This window comes from Salmo salar, chromosome ssa03 (assembly GCF_905237065.1).
Source record: "Salmo salar chromosome ssa03, Ssal_v3.1, whole genome shotgun sequence".
Classification (NCBI taxonomy): Eukaryota; Metazoa; Chordata; class Actinopteri; order Salmoniformes; family Salmonidae; genus Salmo; species Salmo salar.
In genome coordinates this window covers 2,410,530-2,432,136 of record NC_059444.1, presented here as the reverse complement: position 1 = coordinate 2,432,136, position 21,607 = coordinate 2,410,530, and the positions used below count along the sequence as shown (strand labels likewise).

Here is a 21,607-nt window from a genome sequence, read left to right as displayed (position 1 = left end):
CTAACTACAATTCTATAGTAGGAGTCTGACTACAGTTATATAGTAGGAGTCTGACTACATTTCAAAAGTAGGAGTCTCAATACAGTTTTATAGTGGGAGTCTGACTACAGTTCTATAGTGGGAGTCTGACTACAGTTCTATAGTGGGAGTCTGACTACTGTTCTATAGTAGGAGTCTGACTACAGTTCTATAGTAGGAGTCTCGCTACAGTTCTATAGTAGGAGTCTCACTAGAGTTCTATAGTATGAGTCTGACTACAGTTCTATAGTAGGAGTCTGACTACAGTTCTATAGTAGGAGTCTGACTACAGTTCTATAGTAGGAGTCTGACTACAGTTCTATAGTAGGAGTCTGACTACAGTTCTATAGTAGGAGTCTGACTACAGTTCTATAGTAGGAGTCTGACTACAGTTCTATAGTAGGAGTCTCACTACAGTTCTATACTAGGAGTCTCACTACAGTTCTATAGTAGGAGTCTGAATACAGTTCTATAGTAGGAGTCTCACTACAGTTCTATAGTAGGAGTCTCATACTACAGTTCTATAGTAGGAGTCTCACTACAGTTCTATAGTAGGAGTCTGACTACAGTTCTATAGTAGGAGTCTGACTACAGTTCTATAGTAGGAGTCTCACTATAGTTCTATAGTAGGAGTCTCACTACAGTTCTATAGTAGGAGTCTCACTACAGTTCTATAGTAGGAGTCTCAACTACAGTTCTATAGTAGGAGTCTCATACTACAGTTCTATAGTAGGAGTCTCACTACAGTTCTATAGTAGGAGTCTCACTACAGTTCTATAGTAGGAGTATGACTACAGTTCTATAGTAGGAGTCTGACTACAGTTATATAGTAGGAGTCTTACAACAGTTCTATAGTAGGAGTCTCACTACAGTTCTATAGTAGGAGTCTGACTACAGTTCTATAGTAGGAGTCTGACTACAGTTCTATAGTAGGAGTCTGACTACAGTTCTATAGTAGGAGTCTGACTACAGTTCTATAGTAGGAGTCTGACTACAGTTCTATAGTAGGAGTCTCACTACAGTTCTACAGTAGGAGTCTCATACTACAGTTCTAAATTAGGAGTCTCACTACAGTTCTATAGTAGGAGACTCACTACAGTTCTATAGTAGGAGTCTCACTACAGTTCTATAGTAGGAGTCTCACTACAGTTCTATAGTAGGAGTCTGACTACAGTTCTATAGTAGGAGTCTGACTACAGTTCTATAGTAGGAGTCTGACTACAGTTATATAGTAGCAGTCTCACTACAGTTCTATAGTAGGAGTCTCACTACAGTTCTATAGTAGGAGTCTCACTACAGTTCTACAGTAGGAGTCTCATACTACAGTTCTAAATTAGGAGTCTGACTACAGTTCTATAGTAGGAGACTCACTACAGTTCTATAGTAGGAGTCTCACTACAGTTCTATAGTAGGAGTCTCACTACAATTCTATAGTAGGAGTCTGACTACAGTTCTATAGTAGGAGTCTGATTACAGTTCTATACTACAGTTCTATAGTAGGAGTCTCACTACAGTTCTATAGTAGGAGTCTCATACTACAGTTCTATAGTAGGAGTCTCACTACAGTTCTATAGTAGGAGTCTCACTACAGTTCTATAGTAGGAGTCTCACTACAGTTCTATAGTAGGAGTCTCACTACAGTTCTATAGTAGGAGTCTCACTACAGTTCTATAGTAGGAGTCTCACTACAGTTCTATAGTAGGAGTCTGACTACAGTTCTATAGTAGGAGTCTCACTACAGTTCTATAGTAGGAGTCTCACTACAGTTCTATAGTAGGAGTCTCACTACAGTTCTACAGTAGGAGTCTCATACTACAGTTCTAAATTAGGAGTCTCACTACAGTTCTATAGTAGGAGACTCACTACAGTTCTATAGTAGGAGACTCACTACAGTTCTATAGTAGGAGTCTCACTACAGTTCTATAGTAGGAGTCTGACTACAGTTCTATAGTAGGAGTCTGACTACAGTTCTATAGTAGGAGTCTGACTACAGTTCTATAGTAGCAGTCTCACTACAGTTCTATAGTAGGAGTCTCACTACAGTTCTATAGTAGGAGTCTCACTACAGTTCTACAGTAGGAGTCTCATACTACAGTTCTAAATTAGGAGTCTGACTACAGTTCTATAGTAGGAGACTCACTACAGTTCTATAGTAGGAGTCTCACTACAGTTCTATAGTAGGAGTCTCACTACAATTCTATAGTAGGAGTCTGACTACAGTTCTATAGTAGGAGTCTGATTACAGTTCTATACTACAGTTCTATAGTAGGAGTCTCACTACAGTTCTATAGTAGGAGTCTCATACTACAGTTCTATAGTAGGAGTCTCACTACAGTTCTATAGTAGGAGTCTGACTACAGTTCTATTGTTGGAGTCTCACTACAGTTCTATAGTAGGAGTCTCGGTACAGTTCTATAGTAGGAGTCTCACTAGAGTTCTATAGTACGAGTCTGACTACAGTTCTATAGTAGGAGTCTGACTACAGTTCTATAGTAGGAGTCTGACTACAGTTCTATAGTAGGAGTCTCACTACAGTTCTATAGTAGGAGTCTCACTACAGTTCTATAGTAGGAGTCTGACTACAGTTCTATAGTAGGAGTCTCACTACAGTTCTATAGTAGGAGTCTGACTACAGTTCTATAGTAGGAGTCTGAATACAGTTCTATAGTAGGAGTCTCACTACAGTTCTATAGTAGGAGTCTCATACTACAGTTCTATAGTAGGAGTCTCACTACAGTTCTATAGTAGGAGTCTGGCTACAGTTCTATAGTAGGAGTCTCACTACAGTTCTATAGTAGGAGTCTCACTACAGTTCTATAGTAGGAGTCTCATACTACAGTTCTATAGTAGGAGTCTCACTACAGTTCTATAGTAGGAGTCTCACTACAGTTCTATAGTAGGAGTCTCACTACAGTTCTACAGTAGGAGTCTCATACTACAGTTCTAAATTAGGAGTCTCACTACAGTTCTATAGTAGGAGTCTCACTACAGTTCTATAGTAGGAGTCTGACTACAGTTCTATAGTAGGAGACTCACTACAGTTCTATAGTAGGAGTCTCACTACAGTTCTATAGTAGGAGTCTCACTACAGTTCTATAGTAGGAGTCTGACTACAGTTCTATAGTAGGAGTCTGACTACAGTTCTATAGTAGGAGTCTGATTACAGTTCTATACTACAGTTCTATAGTAGGAGTCTCACTACAGTTCTATAGTAGGAGTCTCATACTACAGTTCTATAGTAGGAGTCTCACTACAGTTCTATAGCAGGAGTCTCACTACAGTTCTATGGTAGGAGTCTGACTACAGTTCTATAGTAGGAGTCTGACTACAGTTCTATAGTAGGAGTCTGACTACATTTCAAAAGTAGGAGTCTCACTACAGTTCTATAGTGGGAGTCTGACTACAGTTCTATAGTAGGAGTCTGACTACAGTTCTATAGTGGGAGTCTGACTACAGTTCTATAGTAGGAGTCTGACTACAGTTCTATAGTAGGAGTCTCGCTACAGTTCTATAGTAGGAGTCTGACTACAGTTCTATAGTAGGAGTCTGACTACAGTTCTATAGTAGGAGTCTGACTACTGTTCTATAGTAGGAGTCTCACTACAGTTCTATAGTAGGAGTCTCACTACAGTTCTATAGTAGGAGTCTGACTACAGTTCTATAGTAGGAGTCTGCCTACAGTTCTAAATTAGGAGTCTCACTACAGTTCTATAGTAGGAGTCTCACTACAGTTCTATAGTAGGAGTCTGACTACTGTTCTATAGTAGGAGTCTGACTACTGTTCTATAGTAGGAGTCTCACTACAGTTCTATAGTAGGAGTCTCACTACAGTTCTATAGTAGGAGTCTGACTACAGTTCTATAGTAGGAGTCTCATACTACTGTTCTATATAACTGAATATCATTGAACATGCTTATAGGTGCTCTTAGCTGTCAACCTGAATGTTGCTCTGTATTTGTGTTCTCTCTTTGCATCAACTTTGACCTCAGGCAGTAGACAGGGTTGTGTTGCCATGACAACGGGGACTCTAGCTGGATTATGGGATGTGCTGAGCTGCACCAATCAGGAGAAGTATATCTGTAAACACCTGGCAGAAGGAGCGGGGCCAACACCAGAACCAATCACAACTGTCCCTCCCAGGTGCCATGAGGGCTGGTATCCTGTGGGGTCTCGGGACTTCTGCTTTAAGGTAGACATCACTTAGAATGAAACTAATATGTATTATGACTGTAGTAACAAACTCTGGAGGACTTAAAACCTCTTAAAGATTAGACCCTTATTTTATTTTCTCCTACAATTACATACCCAAGTCTAACAGCATGTAGCTCAGGCCCTGAAGCAAGGATATGCATATTATTGGTACCATTTGAAAGGAAACACTTTGAAGTTTATGGAAATGTGAAATTAATGAAGGAGAATAGAACACATTAGATCTGGTAAAAGATAATACAAAGAAAAACCTAACCGTTCTTTTGTATTTTTTTGTACCATCGTCTTTGAAATGCAAGAGAAATGCCATAATTTATTATTCCAGCCCAGGTGCAATTTAGATTTTGTACACTAGATGGCATCAGTGTATTGTAAAGTTTTAGACTGATCCAAAGAACCATTGCATTTCTGTTCAAAATTCAAGACTGCCCAAATGTGCCTAATTTGTTTATTAATAACTTTTCATGTTCAAAATTGTGCACTCTCCTCAAACAATAGCATGGTACTCTTTCACTGTAATAGCTACTGTAAATTGGACAGTGCAGTTAGATTAACAAGAATTTAAGCTTTCTGCCAATATCAGATATGTCTATATCCTGGGAAATGTTGTTGTTTCTCAAAACCTCATGCTAATCGCATTAGCCTACGTTAGCTCAACCGTCCCGTGGAAGTGACATCGATCCCGAAGACGTTTTAATGTTGTTCTCCTCATTTGACATCTATACAGCCAGGTTCTACAATATAATAACAATAATATCTGCCATTCACGAGACGTTTTTATCCACAGTCATGCATGCGTACATTTTACAGTATGTCTGGTCTCGGGAATCAAACCCACTATCCTGGTCTTGCAAGCACCATGTCCTACCAACTGATCTACAGAGGTTCTAAGTCATTTAGGATAATGACCTGGTTTGTCGTCACTTAACCTCTATGGGCTAGGTGCGTCCCACCAACTCAACAATCAGTGTAATCCCATGGCGCGTTATTCAAATTTCTCAGAAATGCAAAAACTTCAATTTTTCAAACATATGACTATTTTACACCATTTTAAAGACAAGACTCTCGTTAATCTAACCACACTGTCCGATTTCAAAAAGGCTTTACAACGAAAGCAAAACATTAGATTATGTCAGCAGAGTACCCAGCCAGAAATAATCAGACACCCATTTTTCAAGCTAGCATATAATGTCACATAAACCCAAACCACAGCCAAATGTAGCACTAACCTTTGATGATCTTCATCAGATGACAACCCTAGGACATTATGTTATACAATACATGCATGTTTTGTTCAATGAAGTTCATATTTATATCAAAAACCAGCTTTTTACATTAGCATGTGACTAGCATTCCCACCGAACACTGTCGGTGAATTTACTAAATTACTCACGATAAACGTTCACAAAAAGCATAACAATTTTTAAAGAATTATAGATACAGAACTCCTCTATGCACTCGTTATGTCCGATTTTAAAATAGCTTTTCGGTGAAAGCACATTTTGCAATATTCTCAGTAGATAGCCCGGCATCACAGGGCTAGCTATTTAGACACCCAGCAAGTTTAGCACTCACCAAAGTCAGATTTACTATAAGAAAATTTTTATTACCTTTGCTGTCTTCGTCAGAATGCACTCCCAGGACTTCTACTTCAATAACAAATGTTGGTTTGGTTCAAAATAATCCATAGTTATATCCAAATAGCGGCGTTTTGTTCGTGCGTTCAAGACACTATCCGAAAGGGTAAATAAGGGTGACGAGCATGGCGCAATTCGTGACAAAACATTTCTAAATATTCCATTACCGTACTTCGAAGCATGTCAACCGCTGTTTAAAATCAATTTTTATGCCATTTTTCTCATAAAAAAGCGATAATAATCCGACCGGGAATCTGCGTTTAGGTAAACAGACAAAAGAAAATAAAGCATGGGGTCGACTTGGGCATGCGCCTAAGTCCATAGTACTCTGATCGGCCACTTGCCAAACGCGATAAAGTGTTTCAGCCAGAGGCTGCCTCGATATCGTTCAGCTTTTCTCCGGGCTCTGAGAGCCTATGGGAGCTGTAGCAAGTGTCACGTTATAGCAAAGATCCTCAGTCTTCAATAAAAAGAGCCAAGATGAAACACAACTTGTCAGACAGGCCACTTCCTGCATGGAATCTTCTCAGGTTTTGGCCTGCCATATGAGTTCTGTTATACTCACAGACACCATTCAAACAGTTTTAGAAACTTTAGGGTGTTTTCTATCCAAAGCCAATAATTATATGCATATTCTAGTTACTGGGCAGGAGTAGTAACCAGATTAAATCGGGTACGTTTTTTTATCCGGCCGTGTCAATACTGCCCCCTAGCCCTAACAGGTTAAGGATCTCTTCCTAACTGTAACAGATCATGATCCAGAGACAGTCTGTAGTATAAGGATCTCACCCTCACTGTAACAGATTATGATCCAGAGACAGCATGTGTCCTAAATGACAGTCTTTTCCCTGTGTTGTGCCCATGGGGCTCTGTTCTAAAGTAGTGCACTACCCATAGGGCTCTGGTCTAAAGTAGTGCACTACCCCATATGGCTCTGGTCTAAAGTAGTGCACTACCCATAGGGCCCTGGTCTAAAGTAGTGTACTGAATAGGTTGTCTGTCTGGTCCAGTTCTTTACAGTGCCTCGCGCAGATGAGAAGACCTGGTTTGAGGCTCGGGACTTCTGCAGGGTGATTGGAGGAGACCTACTCAGCATACACAGCTCTACGGACCTCCAGTCTATGCATCATGTGTAAGTTCTTCAAACAACCTCACGTAGCCTCTCTGGGCTATGTGGGACGCTACCGTCCCACCTGCGGGACACAGCCAGTGAAATAGCAGGGCGGCAAATTCAAAACAGCAAAAATCTCATAATTCAAATTTCTCAAACATACTACTATTTTACACAATTTTAAAGATACACTTTCTCCTTAATCGAACCACATTGTCTGATTTCAAAAAGGCTTTACAGCGAAAGCAAAATATTCGATTATGTTAGGACAGTGCCTAAAAAATAAAAGCCACACAGCCATTTTCCAAGCAAGGACAGGCGTCACAAAAACCAGAAATACAGCTAAAATTAAGCACTAACCTTTGATGATCTTCATCAGATGGCACTCATAGGATTTCATGTTACACAATACATGTATGTTTTGCTCGATAAAGTTCATATTTATATCCAAAAACCCCATTTTACATTGGCCCGTAATATTCAGAAATGCTTTTCCTCTGAAAACTTCCGATGAATGAGCACATCAATTTATAGAAATACTCATCATAAACGTTGATAAAATATTAAACTGTTATTCAAAGAATTATAGATAAACATCTCCTTAATGCAACCGCTGTGACAGATTTCAAAAAAGCTTCACGGGAAAAGCACACTTTGCAATAATCTGAGTACTGCGCTCAGAAAACAACAGCAGGCAATACAGATACCCGCCATTTTGGAGTCATCTAAAATCATAAATAGCATTATAAATATTCACTTACCTTTGATGATCTTCATCAGAATGCACTCCTAGGAATCCCAGGTCCACAATAAATGTTGTTTTGTTCGATAAAGTCCATCATTTATGTCCTCTTTGTTAGCTCGTTCAGTAAGCTACTCCAAATGTAGGAAGCGCGCCGAAGATATCACGACAAAAAGTCCAAAAAAGTTATATTTACGTTCGTAGAAACATGTCAAACGATGTATAGCATTAATCTTTAGGGCCTTTTTAACATAAAAGTTCAATAATATTCCAACCGGACGATTCAAATGTCTTCAAAAATGTAATGGAACACAGCTACCTCTCACGTCAGTGCGCTCAATTGAGACCATGTCCTTTCCTGAGTCAACAACTTCCAACTTCCTTTGTTCTCTGTTCACCATAGAAGCCTCAAACAACTTTCTAAAGACTGTTGACATCTAGTGGAAGCCTTAGGAGGTGCAAAAGGAACCCTAAGTCACTGTATACTGAATAGGTCCAGTCTTGAAAAACTACAAACCACTTCCTGGTTGGATTTCTTCTCAGGTTTTTGCCTGCCATATGAGTTATGTTATACTCACAGACATCATTCAAACAGTTTTAGAAACTTCAGAGTGTTTTCTATCCAAATATACATATGCATATCCTACGTTCTGAGCCCGAGTAGTAGGCAGTTTAATTTGGGCACGTCATTCATCCGAATGTCCGAATACTGCCCCCTGTCACTAAAAAGTTAAACACTCAGATATTCCAACACACACCTTTATCGATTAGCAATTAGGTTTAGTAACATGTTTGTTACCTATAAAAGTTAAATTACATGTTTGTTACCTATAAAGGTTTAGTAACATGTTTGTTACCTATAAAGGTTTAGTAACATGTTTGTTACCTATAAAAGTTAAATTACATGTTTGTTACCTATAAAGGTTTAGTAACATGTTTGTTACCTATAAAGGTTTAGTAACATGTTTGTTACCTATAAAGGTTTAGTAACATGTTTGTTACCTATAAAGGTTTAGTAACATGTTTGTTACCTATAAAGGTTTAGTAACATGTTTGTTACAGTATATGACAGTTCTATTTCCACCTTCTTCCAGTTTTCTCAAACAAGGTCCACTAGGTGGGGCCCCAGACATACCAATAATGTAATACTGCTAACTCACACTGATAGAAGTTGTATTCCCTGCCATGGTGATAATATAGTATTGTTTTGGATACCGTAGCCATCGTGATAAGATAGTACTGTTCTGGATACCATAACCATGGTGATAATATAGCATTGTTTTGGAAACCGTAGCCATGGTGATAATATAGTATTGTTGTGGATACCGTAGCTATGGTGATAATATAGTATTGTTTTGGATACCGTAGCCATGGTGATAATATTTTGGATACCGTAGCCATGGTGATAATATGATAATGTTTTGGACACCGTAGCCACGGTGATAATATGATATTGTTTTGGATACCGTAGCCATGGTGATAATATGATATATTGTTTTGGATACCGTAGCCGTGGTGGGACTTCCTGGATCGGCCTGAGTGCTCAGGATCCAAACGCTGGCTACGCCTGGACTGATGGGTCACCAGTGAGTTATGTTGACATAATAATACTAATACTAATTCTACTACTAATTATAATACTAATAGTAATACCACCACTACAACTACTTCTACTACTACTAATAGTAATACTACTACTACTACTACTAATACTAATACTACTACTACTACTAATAGTAATACTACTACTACTACTAATACTACTAATACCAGTACTACTACTAATTATAAAACTAATAGTAACACTGCTACTGCTACTAATAGTAATATTAATACTGCTACTTATAGTAATACTACAACTGCAACTAATAGTAATACTGCTACTACTACTACTACTTGTAATACTACTAATAGAAATACTACTAATGCTACTACTACTAGTAATACTACTGCTACTACTAGTAATACTGCTAATAGTAATACTACTGCTACTACTAGTAACACTACTTCTACTACTACTACTAATAGTACCACTACTACTAATAGTACTACTACTACTACTACTCCTACTACTACTACTGCTACTAATAGTAATATTACTACTACAACTACTACTGCTACTAATAGTTATACTACTACTACTACTAATAGTAATACTACTACTACTACTACTATCACTACTAGTAATTCTGCTACTAATAGTAATGCTACTACTACTACTAATACTAATATAATATTAATAGTAATACTACTACTAATTATAATAATAATATAGTTCTACTACTACTACTACTACTAATAATAATAATAATTGTAATACTGCTACTACTACTTCTAATGTAATAACAATAGTACTACTACTGCTACTACTACTAATTATAATAATACTAGTACTACTAATAGTAATTATGCAACTAACAGTAATACTACTATTACTACTACTACTACTACTAATATAATAGTAATACTACTACTACTACTAATATTATGGTAATAGCAATACTACTACTACTACTACTAATTAGAATAATAATAGTAATACTACTATTACTACTACTACTACTACTACTACTACTACTAATTATAATAATACTAGAACTACTAACAGTAATTCTGCAACTAACGGTAATACTACTATTACTACTACTACTGCTAATATAATAGTAATACTACTACTACTACTACTACTAATATAATGGTAATAGTAATACTACTACTACTACTACTAATTATAATAATAATAGTAACACTACTATTACTACTACTACTACTACTAGTAATTATAATAATAATAGTAATACTACTACTACTAATTATAATATAAATACTACTACTTCTACTGCTAATCATAGAAATACTGCTGCTACTACTAGTACTACTACTACTACTACTACTACTACTACTACTATAATACTACTACTACTACTACTACTACTACTACTAATTATAATAATAGTAATACTGATACTACTACTAATATAATACTACTACTACTACTGCTACTACTAATTATAATAATAATAGTAATGCTACTACAACTACCACTACTACAACTACTAATTATAATATTAGTAATACAACTACTACTACTACTACTACTACTACTACTAATATACTACTACTATTACTACTACTACTACTACTAATTATAATAATACTAGTACTACTAACAGTAATTCTGCAACTAACAGTAATAGTACTATTACTACTACTACTGCTATTATAATAGTAATACTACTACTACTACTACTACTAATATAATGGTAATAGTAATACTACTACTACTACTACTAATTATAATAATAATAGTAATACTACTACTACTAATAATAATATAAATACTACTACTTCTACTGCTAATCATAGAAACTGCTGCTACTACTAGTACTACTTCTACTACTACTACTACTACTACTACTACTACTAATATAATACTACTACTACTAATAATAATAATAATAATAATTATAATAATAGTAATACTACTACTACTACTGCTAATATAATAGTAATACTACTACTACTACTACTAATTATAATAATAATAGTAATACTACTATTACTACTACAACTACTACTACTAATTATAATAATAATAGTAATACTACTACTAATAATAATAATATAAATACTACTACTTCTACTGCTAATCATAGAAACTGCTGCTACTACTAGTACTACTTCTACTACTACTACTACTACTACTACTAATATAATACTACTACTACTACTGCTACTACTAATAATTATAATAATAGTAATACTACTACTACTACTACTAATATAATACTACTACTACTACTGCTACTACTAATTATAATAATAATAGTAATGCTATTACTACTACCACTACTACAACTACTAATTATAATATTAGTAATACAACTACTACTACTACTACTACTACTACTACTACTACTAATATACTACTACTACTACTACTACCACTAATTATAATAATACTGGTACAACCACTACTACTACTACTGCTAATAGTAATACTACTACTAATAATAATACTACTACTACTACCACTAATAGTAATACTACTACTAATAGTAATACTACTACTACTAATAATAGTAATACTGCTTCTACTACCACTACTAATAGTAATACTACTACTACTACTCCTAACTATAATAATAATAGTAATACTACTACTACTAGTAATACTACTAGTTCTACTACTACTGCTACTAATAGAAATACTGCTACTGCAACTACTACTACTATTAATACTACTACTACTACTACTAGTAATATTACTAGTACTACTAATACTACTACTAATAGTAATACTGCTACTACTAGTAATATTACTACTACTACTACTAGTAATACTACTACTACTACTACTACTACTACTAATAGTAATACTACTACTACTAGTAATACTACTACTACTACTACTACTACAACTAATATACATACTACTACTACTAGTGCTAGTCATAGAAATACTGCTACTACTAGTAATACTACTACTACTACTACTAGTAATATTACTAGTACTACTAATAATACTACTAATAGTAATATTGCTACTACTAGTAATACTACTACTACTGCTACAACTAATAGTAATACTGCTACTACTACTACTAGTAATATTACTAGTACTACTAATACTACTACTAATAGTAATACTACTACTACTAGTAATACTACTACTACTACTACTACTAATAGTAATACTACTACTACTAGTAGTAATACTACTACTACTACTACAACTAATATACATACTACTACTACTGCTAGTCATATAAATACTTCTACTACTAGTAATAGTACTATTACTACTAGTAATACTACTAGTACTACTAATACTACTGCTAATTATAATAATGTATTGCTGATATTGTTCCTGAACACTTCCAAATGAACTGCCTCCCATGTTGGCTGATGTTTTTCCTCAAGGAATGTTCATGATTGTCTGTGATAGATTGGAACTATTGTTGATCAGAAGTCTACCTCATGGGAAAGGTATTTCTATTACAAATGTGTTTGTCCTCAGCTGTCCTTCCAACACTGGATGGAGGGGGAACCCAACAACTACAACGGAGTGGAGTCCTGTGCTGAGATGAAGAACTCTTACTGGGATGAAGAGGGATCCTGGAACGATGTAGACTGTGAGGTCTACAACGACTGGCTGTGTGAGATCCCTAAAGGTACTGTATTGTATGGCTCAATGACTGACTGTGTGAGATCCCTGAAGGTACTGTAATGTATGGCTCAACGACTGGCTGTGTGAGATCCCTAAAGGTACTGTATTGTATGGATCAATGACTGACTGTGTGAGATCCCTGAAGGTACTGCAATGTATGTCTCAATGACTGGCTGTGTGAGATCCCTGAAGGTATTGTATGGCTCAATGACTGTCTGTGTGAGATCCCTGAAGGTATTGTATGGCTCAATGACTGGCTGTGTGAGATCCCTGAAGGTATTGTAATTTTAGGCTCAATGAGTGGCTGTGTGAGATCCCTAAAGGTAATGTAATGTATAGAGTCTCTCAGTCTGACTGTGGCTGCGTCTTAAATGGCACAATAGACCATATATAAAATCAAATCAAATTGTATGTATTTGTCACATGTGCCGAATACAACAGGTGTAGACCTTACAGTGAAATGCTTACTTACAAGCCCTTAATTAACCAACAATGCAGTTTAAAGAAAAATAAGTGTTAAGATAGTATTTACTAAATAAACTGAAGTAAAAAAATGAATAAAGAAAACATTTAATTAAAAACAAAGAAAAATAAGAAAATATAAAAATAACAAATAATTAATGCACATCAATAAAATAACAGTAGCGAGGCTATATGGGGCTACCGAGTGGCGCAGCGGTCTAAGGCACTGCATCTCAGTTGCCATACCAGGTGTTGATGCAACCAGTCAGGATGCTCTTGGTGGTGCAGCTTTAGAACTTTCTGAGGATCTGAGGATCCATGACACACCTTTTCAGCCTCCTGAGGGGAATAGCAGTGGTCGTGCCCTCTTCACGACTGTCTTGGTGGGTTTGGACCATGATAGTTTGTTGGTGATGTGGACACCAAGGAACTTGAAGCTCTCAACCTTGAAGCTCACGCCCCCATTCGATGAGAATGGGGGCGTGCTGGGCCCTCCTTTTCCTGTAGTCCACGATCATCTCCTTTGTCTTGATCACGTTGAGGGAGAGGTTTTTATCCTGGCACCACACTGCCTGGTCTCTGACCTCCTCCCTATAGGCTGTCTCATCATTGTCGGTGATCAGGACTACCACTGTTGTGTCGTCGGCAAACTTAATGAGGATGTTGGAGTCGTACTTGCCCTTGCAGTCATGAGTGAACAGGGAGGACAGGAGGGGATTGAGCATGCACCCCTGAGGGGCCCCCGTGTTGAGGATCAGCGTGGCAGATGTGTTGTTACCTACCCTTACCACCTGCGGGCGGCCCGTCAGGAAGTCCAGGATCCAGTTGCAGAGGGAGGTGTTTAGTCCCAGGGTCCTTAGCTTAGTGATGAGCTTTGAGGGCACTATGGTGTTGAACGCTGAGCTGTAGTCAATGAATAGCATTTTCACGTAGGTGTTCCTTTTGTCCAGGTGGGAAAGGGCAGTGTGGAGTGAAATAGAGATTGCGTCATCTGTTCAGTCGGTATGCAGATTGGAGTGGGTCTAAGGTTTCTGGGATAATGGTGTTGATGTGAGCCATGACCAGCCTTTCAAAGCACTTCATGGTTATAGACGTGAGTGCTGCGGGTCGATCGTCATTTAGGCAGGTTATCTTGGTGTTCTTGGGCACAGGCACTATGGCAATCTGCTTGAAACATGTTTAATGTTACAGACCCGGTTAGGGACAGATTGAAAATGTCAGTGAAGACACTTGCCAGTTGGTCAGCGCATGCTTGGAGTACACGTCCTTGTAATCCGTCTGGCTCTGCGGCCTTGTGAATGTTGACCTGTTTAAAGGTCTTACTCACATCGGCTACGAAGAGTGTGATCACACAGTCATCCAGAACAGCTGGTGCTCTCATGCATGCTTCAGTGTTGCTTGCCTCAAAGCACGCATAGAAGCAATTTAGCTCATTCGGTAGGCTTGCGTCTATGGGCAGCTTGCGGCTGTGCTTCCCTTTGTAGTCTGTAATAGTTTGCAAGCCCTGCCACATCCGACGAGCATCGGAGCCGGTGTAGTGGGATTCAATCTTTGTCCAGTATTGATGCTTTGCCTGTTTGATGGTTCATTGAAGGGCATAGCGGAATTTCTTATTAGTTTCCGGGTTAGAGTCCTGCTCCTTGAAAGCAGCAGCTCTACTCTTTAGCTCAGTGCGGATGTTGCCTATAATCCATGGTTGAGGTATGTATCCTTCTGGTTGAGGTATGTACATATGGTCACTGTGGGGACGACGTTGTCGATGCACTTATTGATGAAGCCATTGACTGATGTGGTATACTCCTCAATGCCATCGGAAGAATCCCGGAACATTTTCCAATCTGTGCAGCAAAACAGTACTGTAGCTTAGCATCTGCGTCATCTGAACACTTCCAAATCGAGCGAGTCACTGGTACTTCCTGCTTTAGTTTTTGCTTGTTAACAGGAATCAGGTGGATAGTTATGGTCAGATTTGCCAAATGGAAGGCGAGGGAAATCTTTGTAAGCGTCTCTGTGTGTGGAGTAAAGGTGGTCTAGTGTTTTTTTTCTTTGGTTGCACATGTAACATGCTGGTAGAAATGAGGTAGAACTGATTTAAGTTTCCCTGCATTAAAGTCTCCGGCCACTAGGTGTGCCGCCCATGAGGTTCTGGTCAAAAGTGCATCACTATAAAAGGAAGACATTCAGGATGTAGCGCCTCTGTCTGTGGGACGGAAGTATTTTAGTCGACCTCACGTGCATGATTAGTAATCTTACTGGGACCAGAAGGCTTCAGCTTAATGAGCTAACACAGACTTCTCTCTCCTCTTCTCTTCTCCATTCTCCTCTTTTCTCTGTGGCATTACAGGAGTGACCCCACTACCTCCTCCCAACAACACCGTGCCTGGTAAGTTTCCTTGACAGTACGCATCCCATAGCTCCCAGGACTCCCTGGAAAATATTGGCAAGTGTTGATGAGTTGTCTATCACTCTTAAATTAATGAATAAATGAATGAGCTCACCACATTAAAAGTATAAATATTTTGAGGACGCATTGTGGTATGCTAGTGTGAACTTTGGAACGCAGTCCAAACGGACTATGACAAGTCCCCTCGAGAGACCGAGCGGACAAGTCCCCTCGAGAGACCGAGCGGACAAGTCCCCTTCTAGAGACTACACCACGCAGATAAGTCCCTTCTGTGGAGACTACACCAAGCAGATAAGTCTCTAGAGGGGGCTTATCTGCTTGGTCTCTAGAGGGGACTTATCTGCTTGGTCTCTAGAGGGGACTTATCTGCTTGGTCTCTAGAGGGGACTTATCTGCTTGGTCTCTAGAGGGGACTTATCAGCTTGGTCTCTAGAGGGGACTTATCTGCTTGGTCTCTAGAGGGGACTTATCTGCTTGGTCTCTAGAGGGGACTTATCTGCTTGGTCTCTAGAGGGGACTTATCTGCTTGGTCTCTAGAGGGGACTTATCTGCTTGGTCTCTAGAGGGGACTTATCTGCTTGGTCTCTAGAGGGGAATTATGTGCTTTGTCTCTAGTCTAGACCAAGCAGATAACTTATTTGAGTATTTTCTAATCCTGTCTAGAGTATAATGTGACAGAGGATGGCTGGCTGGAGTTTGGAGGCTCTCAATATTTCTTTAATACTGAACTGCTGGCCATGGAGGGCGCCAGACACTACTGTCAACAGAGGCATGGGGACCTTGTTGTTATCAACGGACTAACAGAAAATACATTTCTGTGGAAAAAGGTAAACACCTATAGTTTCGCTATAGTCCTGCCTTCAAACACATTGGCAGAGCTATATACACCAGTGGTGTATAGTACCTAAGTAAAAATACTTTAAAGTACTACTTAAGTACTGCTACTTCACTACATTCCTAAAGAAAACGATGTGCTTTTTACTCCATACATTTTCCCTGACACCCAAAAGTAACATTTTGAATGCTTAGCAGGACAGGAAAATGGTCCAATTCATGCACTAATCAATCCCTGGTAATCCGTACTGCCTCTGATCTGACGGACTCACGGCCTCACGGAACACAAAGGCTTCGTTTGTAAATTATGTCTGAGTGTTGGAGTGTGCCCCTGGCTATCCGTAAATACAAAATTTCTGCTTAATATAAGGAATTTTACATTTACTTTTGATACTTAAGTATATTTAAAAACATACATTTAGACTTTTACTCAAGTAGTATTTTACTGGGTGACTTTCATTTTATATTAAGGTATCTTTACTTTTACTCAATAATGACAATTGGGTACTTTTTCCACCACTGATATACACTGCATCCACACAACATTAAGAACACCTTTCTAACATTGAGTTGCACCCCCTTTTGCCCTCAATTCGTCGGGGCTTGGACTCTACAAGGTGTCGAAACGGACGGTAGCCCATGTTGACTCCAAGACAGCTAGTCCCTAATGTTAATTGCTCTTTTTTCAGATCAATAAAGAGCATTTGGGAATCCATTACATTGGGCTAACAGTTGATCTTGATCGCTCTTTCGGGTGAGTATAAAACGAGTAAAATAAGATTATCAAAAAAATAAAAATAAAACGTTTTTTTATATCACTTCTAAACTAGTGGTGTCAAACTGCTGTTCTATTGCTGCGTTCATGACATTTTAGAAACTCTGAAATACAAGTTTCCTTTCTGGGAGAAATCAATTTAAAAGGCCCTCCAATTGGAGACTTTTCAGACATGCTGAACTCTGACGTCACCTACCAAGAACATAACTTGACAAAACATTATTTATCCCAATTTATTTGGACCTTTTTTTAACACTATAATTTGGATGAGAGCGTGATGGCTGCGCTTTTTGTTCATGGTTGACGTAGCTTCTTAGACATTAGCCAGTTGGCGTTCTCAGTCAGTTCAAAGCATGTGAATGCACACAACTCATTGCTCCGTGTTTAGAAGTTGTATTTCCGAACATTCCGGCATGTCAAGAACGCAGCATATTTTCTGTGTATTGTCCGTGTTCTTTCTGTGTTCTATGTCTTGTGTGTTCTGAGTTCTTGTGTTCTGAGTTCTGTGTTCCATGTTTCGTGCAGAGGAGAAGCCACGGCAGGCCAGGCTGGGCAGAGGCCCTGCCAGATTGAATACTGGCCCACCCAATTAGGATGGCTTAAAATATAAAAATTGAAATAAAATAATTTGATTTGTTGTTTGTATTGCTTCCTGACTAATCAGAAATGTTGAAAAATGCAGTAGGAGGTTCCAGGGATACCCCACTACCATATACATACAGTTCCTTCAGAAAGGATTCATACCTCTTGATTTATTCTTTATTCTTTTGATACAGCCTGAATTCAAAATGGATTAAATTGTATTTTTTCTCTCACAAATCTACACACAATACCCCATAATGACAAAGTACAAACTTGTTTTTAGAAATGTTTACACATTTATAGAAAATGAAATATAGACATATCTCATTTACATAAGTATTCACACCTCTGAGTGAATACATGTTAGAATCACACTTGGCAGCGATTACAGCTGTGAGTCTTTCTGGGTAATTCTCTAAGAGCTTTTCACACCTGGATTCTGCAACATTTGCCCATTATTCTTTAAAACATTATTCAAGCTCTGTCAAATTGGTTGTTGATCATTGCTAGACAACCATTTTCAGGTTTTGCCCTAGATTTTCAAGTAGATTTAATTCAAAACTTTAATTAATATCGGCCACTCAGGAACATTCGCTGTCTTCTTGGTAAGCAACTCCAGTGTAAATTTGGCCTTGTGTTTTAGGTTGTTGTTCTGCTGAAAGGTGAATTCGTCTCCCAGTGTCTGGTGGAAAGCAGACTGAACCAGGTTTTCCTCTAGGATTTTGCTTATGCTACGCTCCATTCCTTTTATCCTGAAAACCTCCCCAGTCCTTAACGATGACAGGCATATCCATAACATGATGCAGCCACCACTATGATTGAAATATGAAGAGTGGTACTCAGTGATGTGTTGTATTGGATTTTCCCCAAACATAACACTTTGTATTCAGGACAAAAAGTTAAATGTATTGCCAAATTACTTTAGTGCCTTGTTGCCTTATTTTTTATTCAGTACAGGCTTCCTTCTTTTCATTATATCATTTAGGTTAGTATTGTGATTGTTGATCCATTCTAAGTGTTCTCCTATCACAGCCATTACACTGGTTTAATGTCTCCATTGGCCTCATGGTGAACTCCCTGAGTGGTTTCCTTCCTCTCCGGCATCTTAGTTACGGATGCATGTATCTTTGTAGTGACTGGGTGTACACCATCCAAAGTGTAATTAATAACTTCACCATGCTCAAAGGGATATTCAATATCTTATGTTTTGGGTTCTGCGTTCTCATGTTCTGTGTTCTTGAATTCCTGTGTTCTGAGTTATTGTGTACTGTGTTCTTGAATTCTTGTGTTCTGAGTTAATGTGTCCTGTGTTCTGTCCAGGTGGATGGACGGTTCACCAGTAGTATTCCAGAGATGGGACAACAACCAGCCGGACTTCAAGAACAACGATGAGAACTGTGTTGCCAGCTACAATGGTGAGCTAAAGATGAGATGAGGCCCAAAAATGTTCCTCTCTTATAAGAACTTCCATTCAACTTCCATTTTCATTCTGAATCTTGGAGCTGGTTACCACATAACTCAATGGCATGACTAGGTCTACTATAACTGTGTGTTCAGGTTTCTGGCATGACTATAACTGTGTGTTCAGGTTTCTAGCATGACTATAACTGTGTGTTCAGGTTTCTGGCATGACTATAACTGTGTGTTCAGGTTTCTGGCATGACTATAACTGTGGCACTGAAATGAGGTCCATCTGTGAGAGGAGTGGTTCCCCCCCAGTGAACAGCACCGTGCCCCCTACTGCCCCCCCCACAGGAGGCTGCCCCCCGGAATGGATCCTCTACCAGTCTAAGGTCAGTAAGAGGCGAGAATGGATCCTAAGGTCAGAGATCAAAGGTTACACAGGAGGAGTGATATAATCATGATTATGTGATAATAATATGTTAAATGTCTTTCACATAAACAGACGATACAGTTTTACAACATGCTTTGAGAACGGAAGTCTAACTCAATGTGTTTGCCTATAATCAATCAACTTGATTAATTGCTTATTGATTTGTTTATAGTGCTACATGCTGATTGGACACAAGTCACCTAGCACCTGGCTCGAGGCCAGATCGTCCTGCCAATCCATGGGAGCTAACCTGGCGTCCATCACAAATAGGCGGGAGCAAGGTGAGATTATTTTAACCTCAATGGAGCTGCTCATGCTGTCACAGACTCTATAATGACACAGATATAAAGATGAGTCCTCTATCTATCTCTATGGAGCTACCCATGCTGTCACAGTCACTATAAGGACACAGATATAAAGATGAGTCCTCTATCTATCTCTATGGAGCTGCTCATGCTGTCACAGACACTATAATGACATAGATCTAAAGATGAGTCCTCTATCTATCTCTATGGTGCTGCTCATGCTGTCACAGATGCTATAATGGAACAGATATAAGGATGAGTCCTCTATCTATCTCTATGGTTGCAGTGTTTCTGACGACCCAGATGACTTCTGGTGCTACTGACCTGTGGATTGGACTGAGTAACTTAAACCGGGACGCGTTTGTTTGGACCGATGGCCAGGCAGTCAAATACTTAAACTTCGATTTCATGAAGGTACGCATGTACACACATTTACCTAAGCAATGAGGGCCGAGGGTTGTGTTCCACGGCCAATATACCACAGCTGGTCGTAGGCATGACGACCAAGTAGACATTTACACATTTAAACATAAACAAAACATTTACATAAGACATAATCAATGTTCCCGCCTAAACTGCAGAGAAGCACGAGATTGAACTTCACTCACCTTTCTCTAGTTTTCCTCTTCAGTTAACAGTGTTTCGCTCTACTGTGGGAATTGTAGTCGAATCAGCGCAATGTTAGCCAATTTTAATGTAAAATACCGACACAAAACGAACTATGCAAGACTTAGTATGCAAAACTAACGGTGCAAGAGATTTTCTTGTAGGCAGAGCTCATTGGAGTAGGATTCTATTGACAGGCAGGACTCAGCCTGTACTCTACACAGACCAATCAGAGTTGCAGTAGGCCTATATGCAAATAGCCATATATGGATATGTGCCGTTCACTGTGTTTAGGCTACAGTACGAGCGGTCACCATTTGTCACCAAAGCCCCATATACTACCCACCACTGCGACCTGTATGCTCTCGTTGGCTGGTCCTCGCTATATATTCGTCGCCAAACCCACTGGCTCCAGGGCATCTATAAGTCTCTGCTAGGTAAAGCCCCGCCTTATCTCAGCTCACTGGTCACCCCAGCAACACCCACCTGTAGCACGCGCTCCAGCAGGTATATTTCACTGGTCATCCCTAAAGCTAACACCTCCTTCGGCCACCTTTCCTTCCAGTTCTCTGCTGCCAATGATTGGAACGAACTGCAAAAATCACTGAAGTTGGAGGCTTATATCTCCCTCACTAACTTTAAGCGTCAGCTGTCAGAGCAGCTTACCGATCGCTGCAGCTGTACATAGTCCATCTGTAAATAGCCCATCCAACCAACTACCTACCTCATCCCCATATTTGTTTTGTTTTCCTGCTCTTTTACACACCAGTGTCACTACTTGCACATCCTCATCTGCATATATCACTCCAGTGTAAATCTGCTAAATTATAATTACTTCGCCACTATTGGCCTATTTATTGCCTTACCTCCTTACTTCATTTGCACACACTGTATACACATTTTTCTATTGTGTTATTG

General features: G+C 38.8%; 1 protein-coding gene across 4 annotated transcripts in view; it reads left to right on the top strand.

The window, feature by feature from the left end:
• Positions 1-21,607, top strand: part of LOC106596213 (macrophage mannose receptor 1) — a 56,963-nt gene that overhangs the window by 24,001 nt on the left and 11,355 nt on the right. For all 4 annotated transcript variants that reach the window (XM_045714388.1, XM_045714387.1, XM_045714386.1 and 1 more), the window contains exons 12-22: positions 4,008-4,207; positions 6,875-6,996; positions 9,228-9,303; positions 12,738-12,891; positions 15,694-15,732; positions 16,417-16,580; positions 17,277-17,341; positions 19,265-19,359; positions 19,595-19,737; positions 19,951-20,059; positions 20,370-20,497. In XM_045714388.1, the coding sequence (XP_045570344.1) occupies positions 4,008-4,207; positions 6,875-6,996; positions 9,228-9,303; positions 12,738-12,891; positions 15,694-15,732; positions 16,417-16,580; positions 17,277-17,341; positions 19,265-19,359; positions 19,595-19,737; positions 19,951-20,059; positions 20,370-20,497 (1,295 nt within the window). The remainder of the gene's footprint in view (positions 1-4,007; positions 4,208-6,874; positions 6,997-9,227; positions 9,304-12,737; positions 12,892-15,693; positions 15,733-16,416; positions 16,581-17,276; positions 17,342-19,264; positions 19,360-19,594; positions 19,738-19,950; positions 20,060-20,369; positions 20,498-21,607) is intronic.